The sequence below is a fragment of the Phalangium opilio genome, unplaced genomic scaffold, assembly GCF_054372755.1.
Source record: "Phalangium opilio isolate 3A_F unplaced genomic scaffold, DU_Popi_V2 ptg000017l_1, whole genome shotgun sequence".
Lineage (NCBI taxonomy): Eukaryota > Metazoa > Arthropoda > Arachnida > Opiliones > Phalangiidae > Phalangium > Phalangium opilio.
In genome coordinates, this window is record NW_028324151.1 from 4,826,418 (window position 1) to 4,849,232 (window position 22,815).

Below are 22,815 nucleotides of genomic sequence, written 5' to 3' on the forward strand. Positions count from 1 at the left end.
TTCAATGACGAAAACAGAAAGACTAAAAAAATTCATAAGATTTCATTTACATTTGACCCTCTCTTTAATAACGCTAAGTGCAACCGAACGAGGATATTACCCTAACGTACCACCCTATCTCTACCGTTCATCGCGTATCGCGATTGACATTTTGTCTATCAGAGGCATCCCTGATAGTTTTGGATTCGGATGACGACCTCTGATCAACCTCCAGAGACAACAACTGCGTGAAAACCCCTCGGAGAGTGAGAACCCATTAATTTAATAACTCATTTTGCAAAAACCAATGCGAATCCGCGTGGTGTCCCCCCCCAAACATCCCTCAAGATTACGCGCTTAGCTAAAAATACAGAAGAGTATTTTTATACAGGGTGTTTCTGAAATTAAGGGGGATGTTCTTTGGAAAATCAATTTTGAGTCGAAAATATAATTTCTATCTCCATTTTGATACAAGGGACACTGTTTTCGAGTTAAGATTTTATTTAAGTGTTTTAGGGATGACCCTTTAATTAAATTAAATTAGAAATCATTGTCTAAATCAGTTTCTTAATTAAATTTAAGGGGGTCATCCGTAAAATACCTTGACCAATCTTAACTCGATTTGAAACAGTGTCCCTTGTGGAAAACAAAATAGAGATAGATAGAAGTTACATTTTCGACTCAAAATCCACTTCCCAAAGAACATCCTTCTTAATTTATTTCAGACTTATCAGAAACACCCTGTATAAAATAAGACCTCGCTCTTAAAACCCCAAAATATTTTTCACAACTGAATAATCATTGTTAAAAGCAGCGGAGAGAAGAGAGAAAAAAATAAAAATAGTAAGAAATCTAGGGATGCAGAGAATAATATTTGGTTCAAGTCTCCTAACAAGCTTTTTTCTGTAAGACTTCCAATAATTTCTCCCCTTAAAACACAATTTTTTACGCAACCACTACTGTTGAGTCTGTGACAAGGATGAACAGTACTGTTAACAAGAATTTATTTAATTATTTGTAAAATATTTAACTGTAACTTATAATTATATGTTTTTATAATTAAAAATCTTATTATTAAACAGGGGCGTTTCTGATAAGTCTGGATGGCATAAATTAAGAAGGGGATGTTCTTTGGGAAATCGATTTTGAGTCGAAAATGTAATAACTTCTATCTATCTCCATTTTGTTGGCCACTAGGGTCACTGTTTTTCGAGTTATGATTTGATTTAGGTGTTTTAGGGATGACCCCTTAAATAAATTAGAAATCATTGTCTTGAATCAGTTTCTTAATTAAATCTAAGGGGTCATCGGTAAAATACTTTGACCAATCTTAACTCGAAAACAGTGTCCCTTGTGGAAAACAAAATGGAGATAGATAGAAGTTACATTTTCTATAGTTAAAAATTGATTTCCCAAAGAACACCCCCTTCTTAATTTATGGTATCCACACTTATCAGAAACACCCTGTATAAATAAGATTAGAAGAGCTTGGACTGGGAATCAATTAAGATAAATAACACCCAAGTTATTGGAGCATCATTTGTTCTAATCTTAAACAGCTCTTTATTATATAACCCCCTTACCCCCTTCAAAATATCTTTGCCACTAAAAGACGCATACTTATGTTTGTCAATGACAGACAAGATAGCGGATCAGGAAAATCCCTAATTTTTATCTGCTATACCGATTATACAGTATCTAAATCAGTTATAACTTTTCGACAAATTCTTTTGGATTATCAGAACATAATGACGTATAAAAAAACCCCATCTTTCATTCTTCCACAGAAGAGCTAGTCGCGCATCCCACATCCTCTGCGTGTTGTTTCACACTATGCACCTTTAACATTCGCCGGGAAAACTGAGGTAATTCATCTTATTCACGCAACGATCGGTACTACATTTTCTATCAGAATTAGATGCAACAAACAGCCTAGCGCAAAAGCGCTGCTGTCATATAACCCGATAGAGTTTGTGACTTTGGAAAAATACGCGCACGGTTTTGATAAAATATCATCGCATATTTCACGTACCTTGGCCTATATTTACAGGTAAATAAAACTAAATGAGCCTGTGAATTTAGGAGGAAAAATAATATTGAATATCGCGTCGTTTTAATATGGATAGGGTTAAGTTATTATTCGCGTTAAGTCTATTATTGTGTGTAACTAATCGCGTTACGCGTGGCTTCGAATTGACATTACTGCACACAAATGATGTGCACGCGCATTATGAACAGATGAACCAATACGGGGGGAGATGTCCCCAAAGTGAAGCAGATAAAGGGGGATGTACAGGAGGAACCGCTCGATTGGCTACAAAGGTAAATTTGACCTATGAAATTTAAAATAAAGAAGAAACAGCTACGCGTTTTTTCTCTCTGGCCTTATATTGTTTAAGGGGAAAAATAATTTTATTTAAATGTTTCCTTATCGGCAATTATTATGGGGTAAAATATGTAGAAGTTTATCTATTCAATGTGTGTTGCAAAAGAAAAGTTTTTAAAGTATTATATTTTAAAGGGAATATTTATTTGTTGCTATTATGTATGCTGATGTTAAAAATTCTAGCTACCTTTTAAAGTGATTGCTTATAATATAAAAGGAATATAAAAGTATTTGTTGCTATTATTTATGCTGATGTTAAAAATTCTAGCTACTTTTTAAAGTGATTGCTTATAAATTGCGTTTCAAGAAAATTGGAAAAAAATTAAGGAAAAAAGAGCTTAAGCCACTACCTCTGCTACTACATGCTATGACACAAACTAGAGCGTGTGTTTGCATTTCAAATATCAAAATAAACTCAACTGCAATATGTTTTATAAAGTGGGAGGAGAGAACTGTATAGGGAGCTAACAGTTCTGACCCTGAAACGTCACACCCTTCTATCTCTTACTGAAGTTTCATCCCCCCTAACGGTTGGAAACGGTATTCTACGCGCAAAAATGCCAACCAGAGAGGGGCTGAGTGACGTCAGACTATCTCTTCCCCCTAGCCAGTTGTTACCTCCCTATTAATAAATAATAGAGTATGACGTTTCAACTTTACTATATAATTGACCTATGACCTTGATTTGCTAATTTAATAATTACTTAATGGCATGTAGTTTAATTACGCTTAAAACACGCAATTAATTAATTAAAAATTTTGTTTATAATTTAGGTGAATGAAATTCGGGCCAATAAGAGTGAGAAAAATGTGCTATTTCTCAACGCGGGCGACTATTTTCAAGGAACATCTTACTATACTATTTTCAAGTCGAATATTACTTCCGTTTTTGTTAACTACTTGGGTTACCAAGCTATGGTAAGCGTATGATAAGCACAAACTGAATAGGGAAGATAGCGTACTATCATCATTCTGAGCCACTTAAGTTATCATATCACGGACATTAAGATAACCTCTTTCATACCAACTTAATTCAATATATTAAGTAAGATCAAAAGGAAAGTGACACAATTTTAAACTAAATTATCGTTTTCTTATCACTAATTTATCTTAAAACATATACTGAAATTCAAAACCAACCTTTTAAAGCCCATTAAAATTGTTAAGCCTTGGCTGTAATAAAAAATATTCACTTTACCTAATAAAAATCCATCGCCGTTTTTTCCTAGAAGTATTCCACAAATAATATACAGTCTTGGGCATATTTTGATCACAAATTCAGTATATTTTTGGTCATAAAACGCGATTATTCATGCACTTTCAAACGATACTTCAACAGAAATTCGCGAACTCTTTTCAAAAACTCTCAACAACATCCGGTTTCTGATTTCCGATTTCTCATTTCTCTCTCTTTCGTCGCGCATGCGTAACGCACGTGATCGTTTTGAATTTTTGGCGCGGGCGTGATAGTGAATTTTTGAAGGCTTATTTTAGGAGTTCTACTAAAAATCAAAAAATTAATATTTTCTAACCATTTCAAGATAATATTTTTAGGTAAACTATTCCAATTAAATAAATTTTGATTCACTCAGTGTTTGGGAAATCACGAATTTGACGATGGCGTCGAAGGACTTGTCCCATTCTTGGATGAAGTTAGTCTTCCCGTTTTGGCTTGCAACATTGACGTCACCAATGAACCCAGATTACAAGGGAAAATTGGTTGCTCTACCACGTTCAATTATACCGAAAACGGCAAGACTGAATATATTGGGGTAGTCGGTTACCTTACACCTGAAACCAGTTTCCTCGCTACTCCTGGTAACTCAACCTACCTCAACACCAAAGACTTAAATTAAAATACTTAAAGACCTGAATTTAAATTACAAGGTTCTACGGTTAAATTTGTGGACGAAGTAGAGGCTCTAACCCCAATTGTCCAAAAATTAAAAGATTCTGGAATAAACAAGATAATTGCGCTGGGACATTCTGGTGTTACGAGGGACCAGGAAATAGCCCAAAAAGTTCCTGGAATTGACATCGTAGTTGGAGGACACTCGCATACATTCCTATATACTGGTAAATGTACTTATGAAGATAATAATAATTGTAATTAAATTTAAACGCAATTAAGGTCCCCCTCCATCATCTGAAAAGCCACAAGGACTTTATCCAATTGAGATTACACGAGGGGATGGGTCCAAGGCACTTGTCTTACAGGGTTATTGTTTCGGCAAGTACTTGGGATACCTAAAAGTCAATTTCAAGGATAATGGAGACGTAGACAGTTGGTCCGGTGATCCGATACTCTTGGATAACAGTATTGCTGAAGGTATAATTTCCAACAACCAGTTCTGAAACACTAGAACTGCAATAATTGCGCAATTACTTGCAGATCAAAAATCCTTGGAAATTCTGGCTCCGTACAAGGCCGTTGTAGACGCGCAAGCAAAAAAGGTGGTTGGACGCACGGGAGTGTTACTACGAGGGGAAAGAACGATCTGTAGGATGCAAGAATGCAACATGGGTAATTTCTTAACAGACGCTGTCGTGTCTCATTTCCGGTTGAAGAATTTCGACACCACCGGGAAGAGTGCAATCAGTATCAGCATATGGAACTCCGGTGGAATTCGAGCTTCCATTGACGAGATTATAAACAAGGGTAAACTGTTCCCTTCCTCATACTTAAATTGCGGTAAACATAAGCCTAATTTCATCTAGGCAATATCACCATGGAGGATGTGACAACCGTGGCGCCATTTGGCAACACCATCGACTTGGTCGTACTACCCGGCAAAGGTGTTCGTGAAATAATGGAACATTCCGTGGCAAACTACGACCCAACTGGGATGAACCCTCCAGGAGGATTCCTACAAGTCTCAGGTAGGTTGAAACCAAGGTCAAAAGTTCACCGCCATTCCCTAAGACGTCCTTTTTGTTTTCAAAGGGATCCAAGTCCAATACGACTTAAGTCAACCTCCCAATCAAAGAGTGGTTAGTTTGAAACTTCTATGCAATGAATGTAGGGTTCCTAAATACTTCGATGTACAAGATGAGGCCAATTACACCGTGGCTATACCAACTTACACGGTTCAAGGTGGGGACGGATACACCAGTATCCAAAAGTACGCCCTAGATATACTACTATCAGGTATTATGTAAAGTTAACCAAGGCTTAGCGTAACTTTTCTTAAACGGGACTCTTGGTTGGGTTAAATATTTAGGGGACTTGGACACGGACATCATTGTGGAGTATCTTCAAAGATACAGCCCGGTCTTCACGCCTGTTGAGGGTAGAATACTTTTCGTCAATTCAACAAACTGCCCTAATTCGGGGTCAAAGGTAATAACTGACAAGTTTTTGGCGACGATTTTCGTCGCGATATTTTTGTTTCAAAGCAAATTTGTAAAACACATATTTTAACTAATTATACATATTTTTTTTTAATTAAAGCATGTATAAAATCAACTGTATTAAAATATACATAATTATCGTTTTATGTATATAACACGATATAATTCAGAAAAAAATAAAAAGTACTTTTTCTGAAATAGATCAATCGGAAGTTATTTGAGCAATTTTTACTTCCTCTAAAAGTCCGCCTGGAAAAAAGTTAAATTTAAATTTATTTTTTTAAGTGTATTGCACCCGGCAACGTCTTATTTTTGTCGCGATAATTTTAATTAATTTCGAGACTAAACCGAATTTAACGAAAAACATAATGACTATTAAAATACTAATTATTGAGAGAGTGGCGTGACTAGCCTCCCAAGGTCGAGGAACTTTCATCAAAATAGTTCGATATAATTCATGAACTTCTACCGACGTTTCAATAGGCGTAACTTCGAACTCGCCGCAATATCCATTCAGTATAGGTTTAGTTTCAATACCTCTTCTATACGAAATTCAAATGAAAAATAGACAAAATCAGAAGGGGGTAATAGAAGAAGCGTCACACTCTGTATCCTCTTAATATTCTTTAGTTATGTGACATGATTCTTCCCATATGAGGGATCTCTTTTTGTTTGCTCTCCCGCTCATCTAACTTCAGATGGGAAACTATCGCACCGAGGGGTGAATTCTACAACTGTTAGGTACTAATTAAATCCCCACCAATCAACCCACAAAGCTTGATTGTCTTGACGTGGGACAAAAACGCACAAGCGCATGCATGCGCCTTGGCAAATAGTTAAGCGCTAATAGAGAAATGATGAGGGGAACTATTTATCGCGTATGTGATTAGGTTTAGTAACATTGCTATAATAAATGTTTAAATGATGTTTGGGAGAATCATGTTACAATTACCCAGCTTGGTGGTACACTTTTTTCGAAGAGAAGTATTATATACTTCTGACAGAATGTACTTCCGCAAATAATTATATTCTGCATAAAATGAATTCTTTTTTACCTGAGCATTCTACATCTGTGTCGATCTAGCCTGTTTATGGCATCAGCAGCGGTTGTTTTCGTTGCGTTGTACCATAAACGTTCAGCTACGGCGGAAGCCCTGGGCCTAAATTTACGAACAAATTAATCTGTGCGTTAATTATGCCATTTATATCTTATTTAAACATACCATAATGTCTCCAATAAGTTGTTATTATCAATATATTCAGCCCATAAACAAGCTTCTCCACCAAGTACTTGGTTACGGTATTTCATATCTGTAGAATAGGTCAAAGGTTAGGTTATAAATATATTACATCTCGAGACCCTCCTTATAAACGATAAATCACAAACAATAGACCCTTTCAAACACCACAAAGATGGCAACTAGATCCTAAGTAATAAAATAGATGAAATAACTTCAATTTAAACAAATTCACCATCAAGAAAATCAGCTGGGTCGCATTTATAGTATTGGATCCAATCAGGTCCGTAGGAGATTAAATTCAGATACCAACATGCCGATATAATGACGTTGTAGCCCCTTTGTACAATAGAATTGGCTCGAAACGCGTGAGCCGGCTTCCATACTTCAATTATAGCGTCCTTACTAACCTGAAACAGCCAATGAGTTCGAACTCAAAGATATGCATGTTATATTTGTAAAGTGAAATAAACTTACATTCACACCACCTTCTAAAGGATCTTCCCAGATGACGTATTTATATCCCAAATCATTGGCTATTTTCAAAACTCTTTCGGAATAATACTCGTGTAAATCCATAACGGATTTCATACCTTTAGCCTGAATGAACTTATTGATATCTGGATTTGATGCCCTGTTATTGATATTAATTGTAATTTGGGCATAGGTTCAATTTCTATGACCAAATTTGAATCGATATACCATTTCCAAGGAGCAGTATTTATTGAACTTTCCCTCTCACTCTTACCATAAGTTTATTTTAAGATATGTTCCATAAGTATGACACTACTTATACTTCGTAATGCTAGTGTTAGACTTGCAACTCGAGCTAGTTGGAGAACGACTGAAGCGAGAATTGAAGTCCTACATTCGGTGGTTAATATTGCATGCAGGACTTCCATCTAGGTCCTATTTAGCCTGCATTACTAAGCCTTTGACAGCGCCAAAACCAGGCCTCCCTTGCTTTACCTCGAATCTATGACCTACTTCAATCACTTCATGCGCCAAGCTCCAGTTTCTAAGATACCAGTGACAAACTTATGGATGGAACATCTCATAAACTTATGCTCTCACTCCATGGAAAATGGTTATGGAAAACTAGATGAAACTTGCCAACAGTTAAGGTTAGTTTCGTCCATCCCCAAATGAACGAAATTGTCTTTGAACAAACCGCGGAATTCTTTTAGGATCGTCTTGACGAAATCGTACGTTTCTTCCAAAATGGGGTTCAAAACTTCGTCTTCGGAATATTCGTCTCCGTTTGCAACGTGAGCTTTGCCATCGACGTAACATGGTGTGATTAAGTCTAAAATTTAAATAAAAATAAAATTTCAAATCTAAATAAGTCATTTACTCTGACTGCGCTATTAGGTTTAATATAGTTTTAAAAATTCCCTATGGGTAGAGAGAAAATGTAACGTAATATTCAAGTAGAACGCTGATTGATAGACCAAAGAACAGTCGTAAAATTTATCATACAGAGAATGTTGCCATAGCCACACTTTCTGTTAGGTTTGCCTTTGCTAATATTAACTGGTACTATACCATTAAAAATTTACCATGATAAAAATCACGGTAATTTTGATACTTTACAATAATATTTTAGGTAGTGTACAAAAATATATTCATGGATTCTACTTCGTTGATTGTTTTTCGATTCAAAAACGTGCGTTCCAGTTTTATTATTTACATATACTTCATTGGCGGAAGCGCTAATATACGAAATGTCATAACTTTGATATGAAAGTTCATTAAGTGAAGTAAAACATTTCTTCAATGGTAAAGGTACGGTACAAATGTGGCCTACATTTATAAATTGGGATATTTGTACAAAGTGACAACTGATGTATAGATGCGTAAAGAACCATGATAACCTGTTTAATTCTTTCTTCTTCTACCCAAGTCATTTTAATAATTTAATAAATTAAAAAAAGGCATAATTACTAGGAAATGCGTTTCCAATACTATGGGTGTGACTGGGACTGTCAAATTCAGGAATGACTCTTATTCCTACGAATTACAACGTAACAATAAAATTAAAATCACTAAACGTTTCTAATCAATAATATCTTTGATTAATTACCTCTCAATCTGGCGTAATTTATTATTCCCTTCACGTCATCATGCGTATATATATGTTTTTGAGTATAAGCGCCCTGAAGGTAGAAAAATATATATTTATATATATCTTAGAGGAAGGAGGTGAGATGGAGTGTTAAGTTTTGGAGCGTTGCAAGTATAAATAAACTGTTATTCATCCCTGCTTCTTTTAAATATATTAATTCCTGATTTCACTTACGAGTAGACTCAAATTCGGGTAAATTTGACTTTGAAACGGGAAAGATTGATCGTCCACAATATGCCAATGGAAAACATTGAATTTATTGTACGCCATAGCATCCTTGGATTGACAATGAAATTCCGGCATCAAATTTATTATACTTTATTGGTTAACAATAGACAATACGGTCATAAAACTTACCAAATTGCTTTTTAGTACATCTACGGATATATAATGCCGGCTCGTATCCAACATAATTCCACGATGAGAAAAAGCTGGCCTGTCAGTAATGGTGGTTTCATTCACAATGAGCTAATAAATATTCAATGTTAATTTACATAAAATTAAGAGAAAATAACTCAGTAAATACTAACTAGTTTCAAAGTTTCGTTATAGTAAATCAATTGGGAAAATGTTTCCAGACCTATAAGTGAGAATTAAAGTGTTTCTAAATATATATATTTACGAATTAAAAATAGTTAATTAAGATTAAATATCATGATTAAATTTATACCTCTTAATGCTCCCCATACGGTTTCGGATGTTATTTCGGCATACGGATTGAGTGGGAAAATTTTCACAGAATCTAGAAAATTAAGTCAGTTCTTGAAACCCATATCCTGCATAAATTAAGGGGATGTTCTTTGGGAAATCAATTTTTTATGTTACATAATGGTCTTCTGATAATTTTGTAAGAAAAGATGGTTATCTCAAAGTTACCAAAACCAGGGATAGATTTAATTTTAGAAGTAGGAATGAAGAACAGAGCAATGTGGGCGCGCGTCAAAGTCCCGGGCCCCCTTGTCCGGGACGGAGGAGTATGAAAGAAGAAGCGGGTCATAGCGACAGAGGTAAAAAGGAATTACGTATTTTTCGCCGTCCCCGTGAGCAACGTCACCAAAACGTAGTTTAAGTGAGTCAATAAGATAATTTAAACTTTTCGTTACGTGTAGGAGGGAGGGGCTCTTCACTGGGCTATGATTCGGACTGAAGTAAATACTAACCGTTCTCCATTCCTACTTCAAAAATTAAATCTATCCCTGCCAAAACTTATTCCTATCCCTATCTAATTCATTTCCCTTTTATTAAAACTTACAACTTTCATCATCATTCATCTGTGGATATCCGCAGTGTCCTAGCTTTGGGTCGTAATTGTTGACAATGACCTTTAGCCCCTGCAATCTTTCAAATTGTTGCTCCCCCTCTTGAAGCTTCGACCATTGAGTAGGTCCATCTAAGAACAATAGTTCCTTGTAGCGTTTCAAGGCTTCCGATATGATATCGCAATCGATCGCCTCGCTTATCAATCGGAAGTTAGCTGGGTTTAAGTACTTCCGACTCCAAAATAGAATTTCTTTGTTAGCGAGAGGCCATAATGAGCCCGGATAATCTGGTCGAGGTACCCCGAAATCGAATTCTCCGTTCTGAGAAATAGTGATGAAGTAAAAGTGTTTAAATTTGGTTTACAGTGCGGAGGTAAAATTCGCTGCCATCCTTTGTATATAAAACCAAGAAGTGATATCTAGTTTATCAGGGAGCAGGTATATATTCGCCGCATTTCCAGCTTTTTCTCCAGTCCAAACGTAGGTCCGGAGTTAGTCCTCGCCTCTAAATTACAACCAGCATCTCATTGGTTCTTAAAAACCCACGTCAGCGCGACGAGAATGACGAAAATTACAATCATATTTTCCGACTGAGGAGAGGCGAAATAGCCCGGTCTCCTACTTTTACGTCCCCCTTGTATTTTGAAAGGGGGACTGGGACTATGACCTGCGAATACTTAGGCATCTTACACCTTCTCCCTAATAAACTAGATATCACTTCTTGATAAAACCCTGTGATGATAACCCTCCTTACAAAGACGGAAGAGTGTTAATATATACCTCTATACTCTACCGCACCATGTCATAGTTTTATGTTATTACTCCTCGCTTTTTAGCTTAGTGTTATTTTGATTCCTCTGTGTAATTTTATAACACCTGTATAACCTAGCAGGTGAACTGTACAGTATGTTGTTCGATACGGTTTATGAAAAGCTTTAATTTCAATTAATTTAATTGAGATTTCCGTTGCCTACCAACTCTCAATCAGTTTGTTTGGCTAGGGATATGTTAGGGTTTGTTTGGGTATAGAATTAGTGGTTGGTAACTGGTTAGGTTAGGTTAAGTTAATTTAGTGTAGTTTAGATTAGATTAGATTATGTTCAAATGGGAGGGGTTAGGTTGACATCTTCTGCTCTTAGTATTTTTTGACAGTTTCTATTTATTTTAGTTTTCCGTCATCATAAACGCGATAACAAAGTTCTCTTAATCGCGTAGGCTGAAATTCAACAACGTTTATCTGTAAGTGTAAAGGTACTGCATCGTTCTAGAGTACTTAGTATGCCAAAACTTCAAACGAAAATAAATAAATTATAAAAAAATATTACAACAAAATTTAAAATATACATTTTTTTCTGGATATCTTGCGAAAACCCAAGAAGAACTTTGCAAAAACTAAAGATAGTGGTGTCTGATGACACATTCAAAAATAAACTCGACTTTGGTGCAGCGTACGATTGGACCAGCCGGTTTATAGTTATTTAAAATAAAGAAAAACATAAAACAATGAATCTTACCAATAAGGAATGTCTTGGTTCTATAGGATACAATCTCCCAAGGACGATTTTACAGTTGTAGAACAGAAAGACGATTAAAAAGACACGGATATAAAACATGATAATAACGATATACGGGATTGAACCGGCCTGGTTTGTCACTGGAGTAACGCGATATGCCGTCGCGTTTTACCAATATATTTTAACTCGTAGATTTCCAGCGTTTCCCGCGTGCTTTATACCAGTTATTCAGTTTTATATTCAAAATCCCAAAACGCGCGTTACGTGTTTACGGGGTAGAGGCTTCAATCGGTTTTCCTCCACAAACACGCGGCGTCTACAGTACAAATGAATTCAACAAAACAACTGCGCAAAATCGATGTAATGTTGTGACAACGATCATGGTTTTTACTTGACAAACAGAGTTTCGTGTCTCCTAATGGAAAATTATGAACTTTATCAAGTCATGGTAATTTTTAATTATATTTTATCATTAATTACATACCACATGATTTGAATTTTCCGGAGACTATTTGTTGCGACTACAGAGAGGGTGAAAGAGAGAGAAAATTTTATCTGAAAATTCACAAACGTTTTTAGAGAGGAAATAAAATGAATGTTAAATAAAAAATATCTACTCTATCAATGAAACGTGCCTTCCTTTTTTATCAAGGTATTGTTACAACTATTAGCGGAAGTTTGTAAAGTAAAGTAAAAGTGTACAGTCTTCATTTTGAACCGTTGTAAATTTTATGGCGCGGTTTTCAGGAAGTTATTTAGAGTTGGAACAGAACAGAAGGGGAAGTTTAACCGTGAAATGGTAAGTAAGTAATGGAGGTTTCAGTTTCTACTTCCGTTTTATTAGATATTGCTTTTTTTAAGTTCCGGTTTACTATAACACCATAAGTTTATAAGATATGTTCCTTCCATAAGTTTGTCACTGGTTACAAACTGGAGCTTGTTATGAAGTGAGGGAGGTAAATTATAGATTCGAGGTAAAGCGACGCCTGGTGAGGCACAGTCAAAAGCTTAGTAATGCAGACTAAATAGGAACTAGATGGAAGTCCTGCAAAATTAACCACCGTGTGTAGGACTTCAATTCTCGCTTGTCGTTCTCGAACTAGTTCCCTGTAAATCTCTAGCTAGCATTACGAAGTATAGCTAGTGTAATACTTATGGAACATATCTTATAAACTTATGATAACACGCATTAACTTAATACTAACGGAAGACCCTATAACTTAATTTAATAGAAAATACAATTATAGCAATTAGAGCGCCGAGAATAAACCATAAACCGGAAGTACTTCTCTAAAACTTGGAAATGCCCTTTTATAATATATTTAATATAATAATAATAAAAGGCTAACTTTTTCTCTGATTGGAAACTTTAAATGCTACAATTATAAAAGTAACATTGATGTTATTAACAGCAGCGCAGTTAAATATTACTAATAATAATATTTAACTTTAATTGTACTAGTAAGTTTAATTAAAAACAATCAATAAAGATTCATAGAAACGTTTGGAAACAAGAACCAGGTGTACCTATAATATTACCTACAAGATGGCAACCCGATCCTACTAAACGTTAATTAGGTCAATATCTTACTTGTTAAATCTTGCTTAGAGTTGCTTTTACGTCCAGTTATTTACTTTAGTTCCTAACAATAACCGTACTATAATTATCAAGCTGTCACCATTTAACTTCTTTCCCCAACCATCTCAACACGCGTTGAGTTCTGAAAAGTGGTACGAGACAAATTTGGACTGTTTAAAAACAATTTAAAACGAATTATTAAACATAACGTCTTCTCTTCAATCCGTTACGCGAATTGAAGAAAATAAGCGAGCGCCAGTAACCGTTACGCAATCTGAAGGCGGTGCAAAAGACAGTGAGCGCCAAAGAAAAATTGGGGTGTTTTTACAAAATTATTACGCAATAGAAAGAAAGGTACATAATTATCAAGAAAAACTGGAAATATTTACTACCTTCGTTCGTTATACACGTACGACCGAGATATTTTATAATAACTCTAGAGTTGAAAAAAAAAATTGACCGAGAAACGTCTATATGCGAAAACGTCTGGCGAACCAGACGTAAGATCTTTCAAGTTTGGCGCCAAAAAAATGACACGTGCTTTTCAATTTTAATTTCCAAATTAGGATTAACACGTACAAATTCTTTTCAAATTTTGGCTGAATGAAATGGTAGTGATTCGATTTAGTATCCTTGCTTCAAATGATCTGATGTTGGGAAGAATCATGTCACAATTTCCCATCCCGCTTTGCTTTGAAAAAAAGTAGTATATACTTCTGATAGTATTGAAATTTTGATCTTGCGTTGGATATATTTGGTAAGTCCTTACTGACTGACCAATAATCAAGGCCCAGTCCAAACCGCTTTATTTAGAAGACTGAAAATTTGCAGGGACGTTACTCTTTAGTAGTACGCATGCACTAAGAAAGAATTTTTCCAATCCGTCGCCATCTTGAAAAATGGCGGCCAAAAATGTAATAAAAGTGTTGCAACAGTCAGCTCCGGATGCCTTTTCTCTTAGTAACTCTACATGATCTTGTTTTTAAGCCATGCAGATTGACGAGATTAAATAATTAAATGTTCAAATATAAATTTTTAATTAATTAAATACCAATTCTTGGAATGTTTATTTTATAAAAATTGGTTTACAACTTTATGGTATATGGTATAAATAGGATTTGTTGGTATAATCGTATTATTTACAAAATTAGATATCATTGGTGGACCAGCCCTCTTCGGGCCTGGTACACCTTCCTAAATGATAACATCAATACTGCCTAATACTACCATCATGACCTACCATATCTCGCATCTCTTGCCCGGATTCATTTCTGAATCCTTTTCACATTGAAATACTTCGGCGAACTGTTTAGTATTTTTCAAGGGTATCGTCGCTCTGTTAACAATTAATTAATTTAATTAATCTGTATTAATTAAATGAACCTTAATTGATTTGAACATGTTCCTCATTTACCTGTACATGCCAGGACTGTGAACACCGTAATTAATTTGTTCTTCCAAAGCAGCCTTACGGAATTTGGTACACCAAACCTACGGACAAGTAATTAGTTACTCAAAGGAGATTGGCCATAAGTTACTAAATATGGTTTTAAAATTTTTTTAATTACCGAACCAGCTCCAACGAAAAATAATTGTCTGTCATCCAAGTTTTCTAGACCTGGTAAAAGCGCCTCTTCTCTAGCGTAGGTCATATAAGCCTGAGATCACAATTAAGTTATTAATTATTATGTCTAACTATAGTAATAGACCTTTTCGGTGTAAAAAAATGGGTTGGCAACCCTCAGTTCCGGGGCATACATGGCCTTCCGTCTCTGCGCACTCTCATGATACAAAATGACTACAGCGCAGGCGCCAATATGCGAGATGGAAGGCAAAGTTTTACCACCGTGTCTTCCCCACTTATTTAGGCCTACATCGAAATGGTCTATTGAGTTAGTCCGTCATGGGATGGGCTACATAATGGCAGGTGTCGGGTATGAACCCTGGATAGCTGTCACCAATCATTTTCGAAAGGTGAATTTCTGTCAGAGCGTTACTAAACTGGGTCTTTTCTAAACTCTATCAAGGATTAAAACTAGGTTTAACATACCTCGTACGATTCCCTAATTCCACCGTTATCCGCGATATTTTCTCCGATGTATTGATCTCCTTTCAACTATAAACAAAGATAAAGATGAGTTTCAAATCATTACATGTCATCCAATCGTCTAGGTGTTCATGCTTTTATAATATCAATTCATTTCATTAAACTTACGTTAAGTCCGGTTAATTCGTCCGTAATTTCGCTGTACTGATCAATGAAGCATTTTTTCTTGTCATTAAATTGCTGCAATGTTGCTTCGCTCCACCAGTTATTGAAATTTCCGTCAGCGTCATATTGGCGGCCCTGGTCATCGTATCCTATAAATATGAATGACACCGGAAGTAAATACAGGGAAGTACGTATCAAAGGGGTTTCGCGAGGCGTCGAGTTATGGCTTTTTTGCGCCATCCCAGAATTGCGCTTTTTTTGGCGCGAGTTCGCGGATGAATACACTTCCCCGAAACTGACGATAATACAGAACATGTTACCAGTTGTTATTCCGCAAGTTTTAAAGAATAAATATCACTTTTAACAAATCTAGTACAAATAACATCTAGCAGAGTAAGAGGTAAATATCATACTGGACACTACAGTATTGTTCTTTCTGATTATTTCCATTCACCATTGATTATAATATCTTACCGTGCGTAATTTCGTGTCCGATAACGTAACCAATAGCGCCATAGTTCAAAGCTCTAAAAGATTTAGAAATAGTTTTAGCAAGAACAGATGTAAGACCTCAATAGTAAAATCTTAGAGAAGGGATGTTTATACACCGATGGGCCCCGACTATTAGAAATAAAGTCATTTCAAATTACCTAAGACGTTTCTCTTTGTAAAACGGTACTTGCAAAATACCAGCCGGGAACGCTGTGAGGAAAAGTCAAAAGTGATGTTTAGGAAATGACTATATAATATTAACTTGCAGACTTACTAATTCCATTGGCACTTGGACTGTAAAAGGCGTTTACGATGGACGCTGATGATACCCATCTAAAAATGAATAAATTATAAATTTTATCAACCGTCAAAATGTTAAAGAACTCAATAATTACTCTGATCTGTTGTTTGGTTTAGATAATTTATCCAATACTTTTTGTACGGAGTATCCATAAACGGTTTTGATGTTTTCCAACATGTCATTAGTTAACTCGGCGTTCAACTATGGGTTTGAAATCAATAGTTCGATTACATTGGGATAATCATCAATTGATTTCTTATAATATTACTCTGTAGTATTCATTCAATTTTTCATCGTCCATTGACCAATCGGGGTATCCGATGTTTTCGTTCATGACATCCAACTACAATATTACAGTCGTCAGTTGATCGCCATTAGTGACGTCGTAATAGTTACAGTTTACCTTTAAGTTGGCCGCTACTTTAGTAGCATTGTCCATCCAATCGTTTCTCTCGACTAAACCTCTGAAGGCATTGGCTAAGTTCTTAACCATTTCTTCCAGCTGAAATTGGAATTTTTAGTACTCAAGCCTAATTCACAATTTGTCCAAAGCCTAAATCTTACGTCTGATTTGGCTTCTTCGGTAAAATTAACCGCGTCAACGTAAAGTCGACCGACAGCGTGATCAAAATGACCGTTAACCAAATCGAAGCATTTTTCTTTGATTTGCGTCTGTTTCTGGACGCCACTGACCACTTTGTTGAACTCGAATTCGCGTTGACGGAATTCCTTGGACAAGTAAGGTGCGACGGATTGGACCGATCTTACGCGCATGTAGTTTTTAGCTTCCCTGCAGATTGATTTCATATCAACTACCATCCTTGGAATAGTTAAAACCAATCCAACTTACTCGTCATATTCATCGATTCTGGCGAGAACTTTCTTAAGATACTCCAACTCCTTGACAATAATGATGGTGTTTTGATCAACTGTATAGTTACTGTTTCCTTCAATGTTAGCCTTGATGAATGATTGAACATCAAACTACGAAGAAAAGGAACGTGGTGTCTATTAATTTTTCTCTGAACACTAGAACTGTTATATCAAACTTTTACTAACTTGATTATTGACTTGAGAAAGATTTGTCTGCAAATTTTCAATGGTCATGGGGTTATACCAAGTACTCGCGTCTCGTCTGGCGACAGGGTCTCTCGTACTTTGAGCCAAAAACTTTTCAAATTCTATTATGCCTTGGATGGCTTCCTCTTCGGCTACACCTAAAGGATTGGCACAAAACCTTGTCTCCAAGTAGCAGGCGCTGTCGGTAATATACTTTTTATAAGCACTCATCTTGTTCTTGTCAGATTCGGTGGTTTCATTTATTAGAGTTAAACGACCGACAGGGAAAGAAGATTGTTGATCAATCTGATTTTAAAGAAAGATAGATAGACAAACGCTTCATTAGTTGAGTTGAAGTCGAGGCACACTTTAAACCGAAGTTATTTTCTACCCCATCCAGAACTATTTTGGTTTGGAGGTTGAAATATTGTTCCATTTCAAATTATGGTTGATAACTTCGGATTAATATAGAAAAGGTGATTTAACAGTTTAACGTACGTAGATAATATTTTCTTGGGTGTTTTTGATATCGGCTCCAATTTGAATGGCGAAAATGAAACTAAAACCAAATTTATTGGAGACTGTGGTCATGATATCGACCCATGATTTTTCAGTTGTTTCATACTGCGCAGCGGATCTAACCTGCCGATTCAAGGGTTGGTTATACATAAATTCTGCAGGGACAGGGTCTGGACCAGGATCTGGACCAGGGTCAGGGCCAGGTTTTGGATCAGTAACGGTGGTAGTTTCAGATGGTTCTGTGGTGGGTGGACTGGTCTCGGAAGGTTCTTTGGTGGGTGGACTAGTTTCGGAAGGTTCTTTGGTGGGTGGACTGGTCTCGGAAGGCTCTTTGGTGGGTGGACTGGTCTCGGAAGGTTCTTTGGTGGGTGGACTGGTCCCGGAAGGTTCTTTGGTGGGTGGACTAGTTTCGGAAGGTTCTTTGGTGGGTGGACTGGTCTCGGAAGGTTTATTTGTGTTGGGTTTTGGTGTGCTATCTGTGTTTACCGGTTCCTTGGTAGGGGTTGTGTTCTGTAATACTGGTGTGGTCGCATCTGACGAATCTGTCTCGCCAGTAGTATCAGCAACTGTGCTTTTGTCCGGACCAGGTTGGACGGTGGTACCATTGACTGAAATAATTGTCTCGGTACCGCTTACATCCATGAGGAAGCCACGTAATTGTCCTTTCACTTTCTCTTCCGCAACATTTTCTGTAAAAGCATAATAAAATAATCGATGTTATTTTGATTAACAACTAACAAAATGAGGTGCACAAACCGGTATCAATGCAAGTTTTGAACATTTTCCTCGCGTTGTAAATGGCGTCTTTGGTCTCGTTGTCTGATAAGATTACGTCTAATTGGTCGATACACGTTTTTGACAAATTAACCCTCAAATCATTGAAAACGCCCCAACTACTCTTGTCTTCCGGTATTTCGTTCTTGCTTTCCCAGCCACCACAAACGTAACCGTAAAAGTCATCGCAAGGGTCGATGGTAAGGTTCATATTACCCGTGTAAAAATTCGCTAAATAATTACGAAACATACAGTAATTACCATCACCACATTTCATTAGGTACAATTACATTCGCAATCGGTACAAACCTGCGGATTGACATTCTTCACTGGTACATAGTCCCACAGGTGTGGTACTAGGAATACCTGAAGGTGTTGCTGAAAAGTTTCAAATACAGTTAGAAAATTTAAAGTCGCTGTGAATATTGAGTAGCAGCGTACCATCGCTAGAAGTGGGTGTACTAACTGTAGCTATAAATGAAGCAAAAACGGGATTAGTAATACTGTTTTAAAAACAACCGAATTAAAAGTAGTAGATCACAAACTTGTAGTATCGGAATCCGTTTTAGTTTTTCCAACGGCAACTGCCAATCCTATGATTAACCCAACACACGCTACTCCCAAAAACGCTGAGAAAATAATCAATTTCTGTTCCAATCCAGATTTTCTAGCCCAGCAACCTCCCTTTTCCCTTAAATTTACGTAAAATTGAATAAAAAATACCAACCAAAACTTAATTTAATTAGACTCACGGGTCGGTCAGGTAGGACTGACTATCCGCTACTCTCATAGACATGTTGGATCGTCTGTAATAGGCGGCGAAATGAAAGAATCAACTTAATTTAAACCGTTATCTTTAGGAATAAACCTAAGATTATAAAAAGGTTTTGGTGCATGCATGCAGTTCTGGGATTTATTGGGTTTATGACGCGGTGACTTAAGTACAATAAGGGGAGAAGGGAACGCGTGATATTGGGGGGCAATAAAGGTTACGCCAAGTTTATACCTATATAACAATCTTTCAAGGATTTCTTTAAAATCCCTGCGATAGAACGGATTCAAGCAAAATTTAGAACTCGGTTACTGAAATATTTATGACCCGGTGTAGGCGTCAGATGAAACAGTGTGACTCTTTTACAACATTGATTGTTGGTCATAAAACCACTTTTTATCTTTAAACATTTTATTTTCAGAACAATGCAGTACGTTCCTTTGGCGAGAAAAACCGCCCTTCCACGTACAACAATAAGATCAAAGTTGATTTTGAATTCTTATCGAAAGTCTCGTGGTTTATTTCGTGGTTCCTTTTAAAAATTCTTCGTAACTTTAGCGATTGGTAATCACCAATTAAAGATAACTATTTAGCAAAGTGTACCTTGAAAAGTACAAAGACAATGCAGTGTCATTGCACCGATATTATTCAATGCCAACTATTTCGTCTTAAATAGTTTTAAATATAGTTTATGAGCGGCTTGGGAACGGTTATAAACTGTAGCAGAAGGGGATAATAGAAGAAGGATGACACTCTGTATCCTATTAATACTTTAGTTATGTAACATGATTATTCCCAGGCGAGGGATCCCTTTTGGTTTGCTTTCCCGCTCATCAAATTTAAGATGGGCATCGCACCGTGCTAGGGTGAATTCTATAACTGTTTGGTACTATATCCTCAGCAACCAACCCACAAACCTTGAATGTCTTGACGTGGGGACAAAAACACACAAGCGCATGCGCATTGGCAAATAGTTAAGCGCTAATAGAGTTATGATGAGGGGGAACTATTTATCGCGTATGTGATTCGGTTTAGTAACCTTGCTATAATAAATGTAAAATGATGTTGGGAAGAATCGTGTTACAATTACGCTTCTCTCGAAAAAACGTAACGTCCAAAGAAAATTTGACCTTCCTTGTTAAACGGGTTTGGTGACTGGTCTAGGCGTTAATTATTTGGAAGTTAAGACTTTTCCTTATAAGATCACCGCGTATTAACATTAAGTAAATAATTAAAATTCTTACATGTTTGAAGTCTTGTCAATTTAGTTCAGGTGGTTTTCTACGCAGTTTCGACTGTAAAACCGCCTTAAATCTAATCGAAATACAGTAATCTACCAACTTTTAATAAAAATAATTGCTTGAAATTAAAGACCTTTACAATTCAAATATACCCACAGAAATAACAGAGTTTGAGATTTATATCGCGGCAACTTTGAGAGCTCTGCAAATATTTCTAACTTCAACGGTTAACTATTTATTCCAGTCTCTGATAAATGATACTTGTAGTTTTACAAGTCGTTACGGTTTAGACGAGTACTTCAAGGATATATTTTTAACCATACATACTGTAGGTGAAACCTTAGATTGCGTTGCGAATTTTAGCCGAAACAGATTGTTACGATCAATCGTTGGATTCTAGCGTTACGTGAAGGGAAGTAAAGGGGTCTCCCTGCCTTTTATTGTAGTCTAAGTTCAATATGAATATGAAAAGAAGGGGATAATAGAAGAAGGATGACACTCTGTATTCTCTTAATACTTTATTTATGTAACATGATTCTTCCCAGGCGAGGGATCCCTTTTTGTTTGCTCTGCCGCGGATAAAACTTCAGATGGGCATCGCACCGTGCTAGGGTGAATTCTATAACTGTTTTGGTACAAAATCCTCAGTAATCAACCCACAAACATCGTCTTGACGTGGGACAAAAATCCACAAGCGCATGCGCCTTGGAAAATAGTTAACTGCTACTAGAGTAATGATGAGGGAACTATTTATCGCGTATGTGATTCGGTTTAGTAACCTTGCTCCAAATGTTAAGGGACGTTGGGAATAATCATGTTAAAATTACCCCGCATTGTTTTACACTTCTCTCGAAGAGAAGTATAATATATTTCTGATATGATTCATAGGTAATACACATCTGTTCCTGTGTTATATTAATTTTGTTCGAATTTCGTGTTGTTCAGAAACACGCGAAACAGCGGGTTTAGAAGAAACTACGTCAAAGATATTGGGCCATAACATCGAGGAACGTTTTCATGCGTCAAGAAACAACGTCAAAGACTCTTGGCCATTACAAGAGTAATTTTTTCATGACGAGAAAAGATAGTTCTTGGGTTCAAACTCTTCTCGGAATGGAAATAGAAATTTATTATGGACATGACCGCATCCTTTTAATTCCAACGAACGTCATTTAGCGTAATTAAGCCATAATTTAATTAGGCTTATTGCGACACAATACGAATCTTATCTCGTTATAAACGGTACCATAAGGACAGGCTATATTTATATTGGTTTTATACTCATACTGTATTTACCTGAGGAGAGGTGTATTCTCCGACAGTAAGTCTTGGGTGGGAGTTAGAGCCATCGACATGGTTGCGTACAGTTTATATCAAACGGATTCCCATAAGAAGGCCCTTATCTGTAGGCGAACTTTGCTCTCTTTATTAACTTCAGGGCCTCGAGTATCTCTTGTTTATATAATTAGTGTAAGTACTTTTGGTAATGGTAATACAGATATCAGGATTTAAGATTATTGCATTCTTTCACTGAAATGTAGGAATATTAGGTTCTTGATTAGTACATAAAACCAATTAGTCAAACACCTTGAGGCCTAATATTTTGAAGTATTTTGTTTGTTTTGTATGTAAATAATGTTCAATTATGCAGATTAATTTCCATCTCTCCCTGTAAGCTCGTTTTGGGGCCCCTCGGAGCTCGGTTTTTTAAAAAGCTCATTCCAGGGCCACCCTTCAAGTAAAATCATGAACGCTGGATCTCTAAAGGGACCGGAAAACGCCCGCCTTCCACTGTACAAACCGATTCCTCTCTAGCATAGCATTGGGGGGAGGAATGGGGGCTGTCAATTTGGGAACACTCAAGGCCATTCGGTCTTTTGTGCTTCTTCAAAAACCTATTGAAAAAAATTTAAACGACCTTGGCCGTACCCGTTTTTTTATTTATTTTTTTTACAAAGCAAACGTGCTATAGAGAAAAATCTATTCCGTTTACCAGTCCCTTTAGAGATTCAGC

At 36.5% G+C, this 22,815-nt stretch overlaps 4 protein-coding genes and 1 long non-coding RNA gene across 16 annotated transcripts in view; 2 read left to right on the forward strand and 3 right to left on the reverse strand.

Annotated features, from left to right (window-relative positions):
• LOC149702626 (Na(+)/H(+) exchanger beta-like) overlaps positions 1–3,707 on the reverse strand; it is a 48,104-nt gene extending 44,397 nt beyond the window's left edge. The window contains exon 1 of the mRNA XM_089866489.1: positions 3,564–3,707. The gene's annotated coding sequence lies outside the window, so the exon portion shown is untranslated. The remainder of the gene's footprint in view (positions 1–3,563) is intronic.
• Positions 1,635–5,914, forward strand: LOC149702628 (snake venom 5'-nucleotidase-like). Its single transcript, XM_089866498.1, has 10 exons — positions 1,635–2,301; positions 3,140–3,283; positions 3,958–4,183; positions 4,253–4,441; positions 4,497–4,694; positions 4,758–5,024; positions 5,084–5,245; positions 5,310–5,513; positions 5,587–5,705; positions 5,817–5,914. The coding sequence occupies exons 1-10, from the start codon at positions 2,098–2,100 to the stop codon at positions 5,823–5,825; spliced, it is 1,722 nt and encodes a 573-aa protein (XP_089722624.1). The 5' UTR covers positions 1,635–2,097; the 3' UTR covers positions 5,826–5,914.
• LOC149702629 (beta-hexosaminidase subunit beta-like) lies at positions 5,781–11,986 on the reverse strand. The gene is made up of 14 exons (XM_089866497.1): positions 11,853–11,986; positions 10,332–10,659; positions 9,750–9,821; positions 9,610–9,659; positions 9,437–9,547; positions 9,254–9,355; positions 9,038–9,110; positions 8,899–8,964; positions 8,068–8,260; positions 7,432–7,588; positions 7,190–7,364; positions 6,940–7,027; positions 6,772–6,876; positions 5,781–6,258 (listed from the first exon to the last, which is right to left on the reverse strand). Exons 1-14 carry the CDS (start codon positions 11,949–11,951, stop codon positions 5,997–5,999), a joined length of 1,881 nt encoding a protein of 626 aa, XP_089722623.1. The 5' UTR covers positions 11,952–11,986; the 3' UTR covers positions 5,781–5,996.
• Positions 10,599–14,477, forward strand: LOC149702630 (uncharacterized). Of its 8 annotated transcripts, none has more exons than XR_016381781.1 (6): positions 10,599–10,711; positions 11,554–12,504; positions 12,600–13,430; positions 13,493–13,931; positions 13,998–14,188; positions 14,263–14,477. It is a non-coding gene; the product is annotated as an uncharacterized LOC149702630 (long non-coding RNA). The 8 variants fall into 8 exon arrangements; XR_016381780.1 differs by having other exon boundaries at positions 10,605–10,711; positions 11,507–12,504; XR_016381779.1 differs by lacking the exon at positions 10,599–10,711 and having other exon boundaries at positions 12,259–12,504; positions 13,493–13,583; positions 13,673–13,931.
• LOC149702631 (neprilysin-1-like) lies at positions 14,463–22,238 on the reverse strand. Of its 5 annotated transcripts, none has more exons than XM_089866496.1 (22): positions 22,098–22,238; positions 19,541–19,594; positions 19,334–19,479; positions 19,230–19,259; positions 19,098–19,166; positions 18,771–19,019; positions 18,501–18,703; positions 17,994–18,137; positions 17,496–17,801; positions 17,287–17,420; positions 17,001–17,226; positions 16,840–16,938; positions 16,705–16,779; positions 16,531–16,637; positions 16,410–16,468; positions 16,294–16,345; positions 16,118–16,170; positions 15,647–15,792; positions 15,482–15,547; positions 15,000–15,089; positions 14,846–14,922; positions 14,463–14,767 (listed from the first exon to the last, which is right to left on the reverse strand). In XM_089866496.1, exons 1-22 carry the CDS (start codon positions 22,154–22,156, stop codon positions 14,668–14,670), a joined length of 2,544 nt encoding a protein of 847 aa, XP_089722622.1. In that variant the 5' UTR covers positions 22,157–22,238; the 3' UTR covers positions 14,463–14,667. The 5 variants fall into 5 exon arrangements, with proteins under 5 accessions (XP_089722622.1, XP_089722621.1, XP_089722618.1 ...); XM_089866495.1 differs by lacking the exon at positions 22,098–22,238 and adding exons at positions 19,795–20,092; positions 20,164–20,748 and having other exon boundaries at positions 17,994–18,703; XM_089866492.1 differs by having other exon boundaries at positions 17,994–18,703.
• Positions 22,239–22,815: the final 577 nt, after the last annotated feature.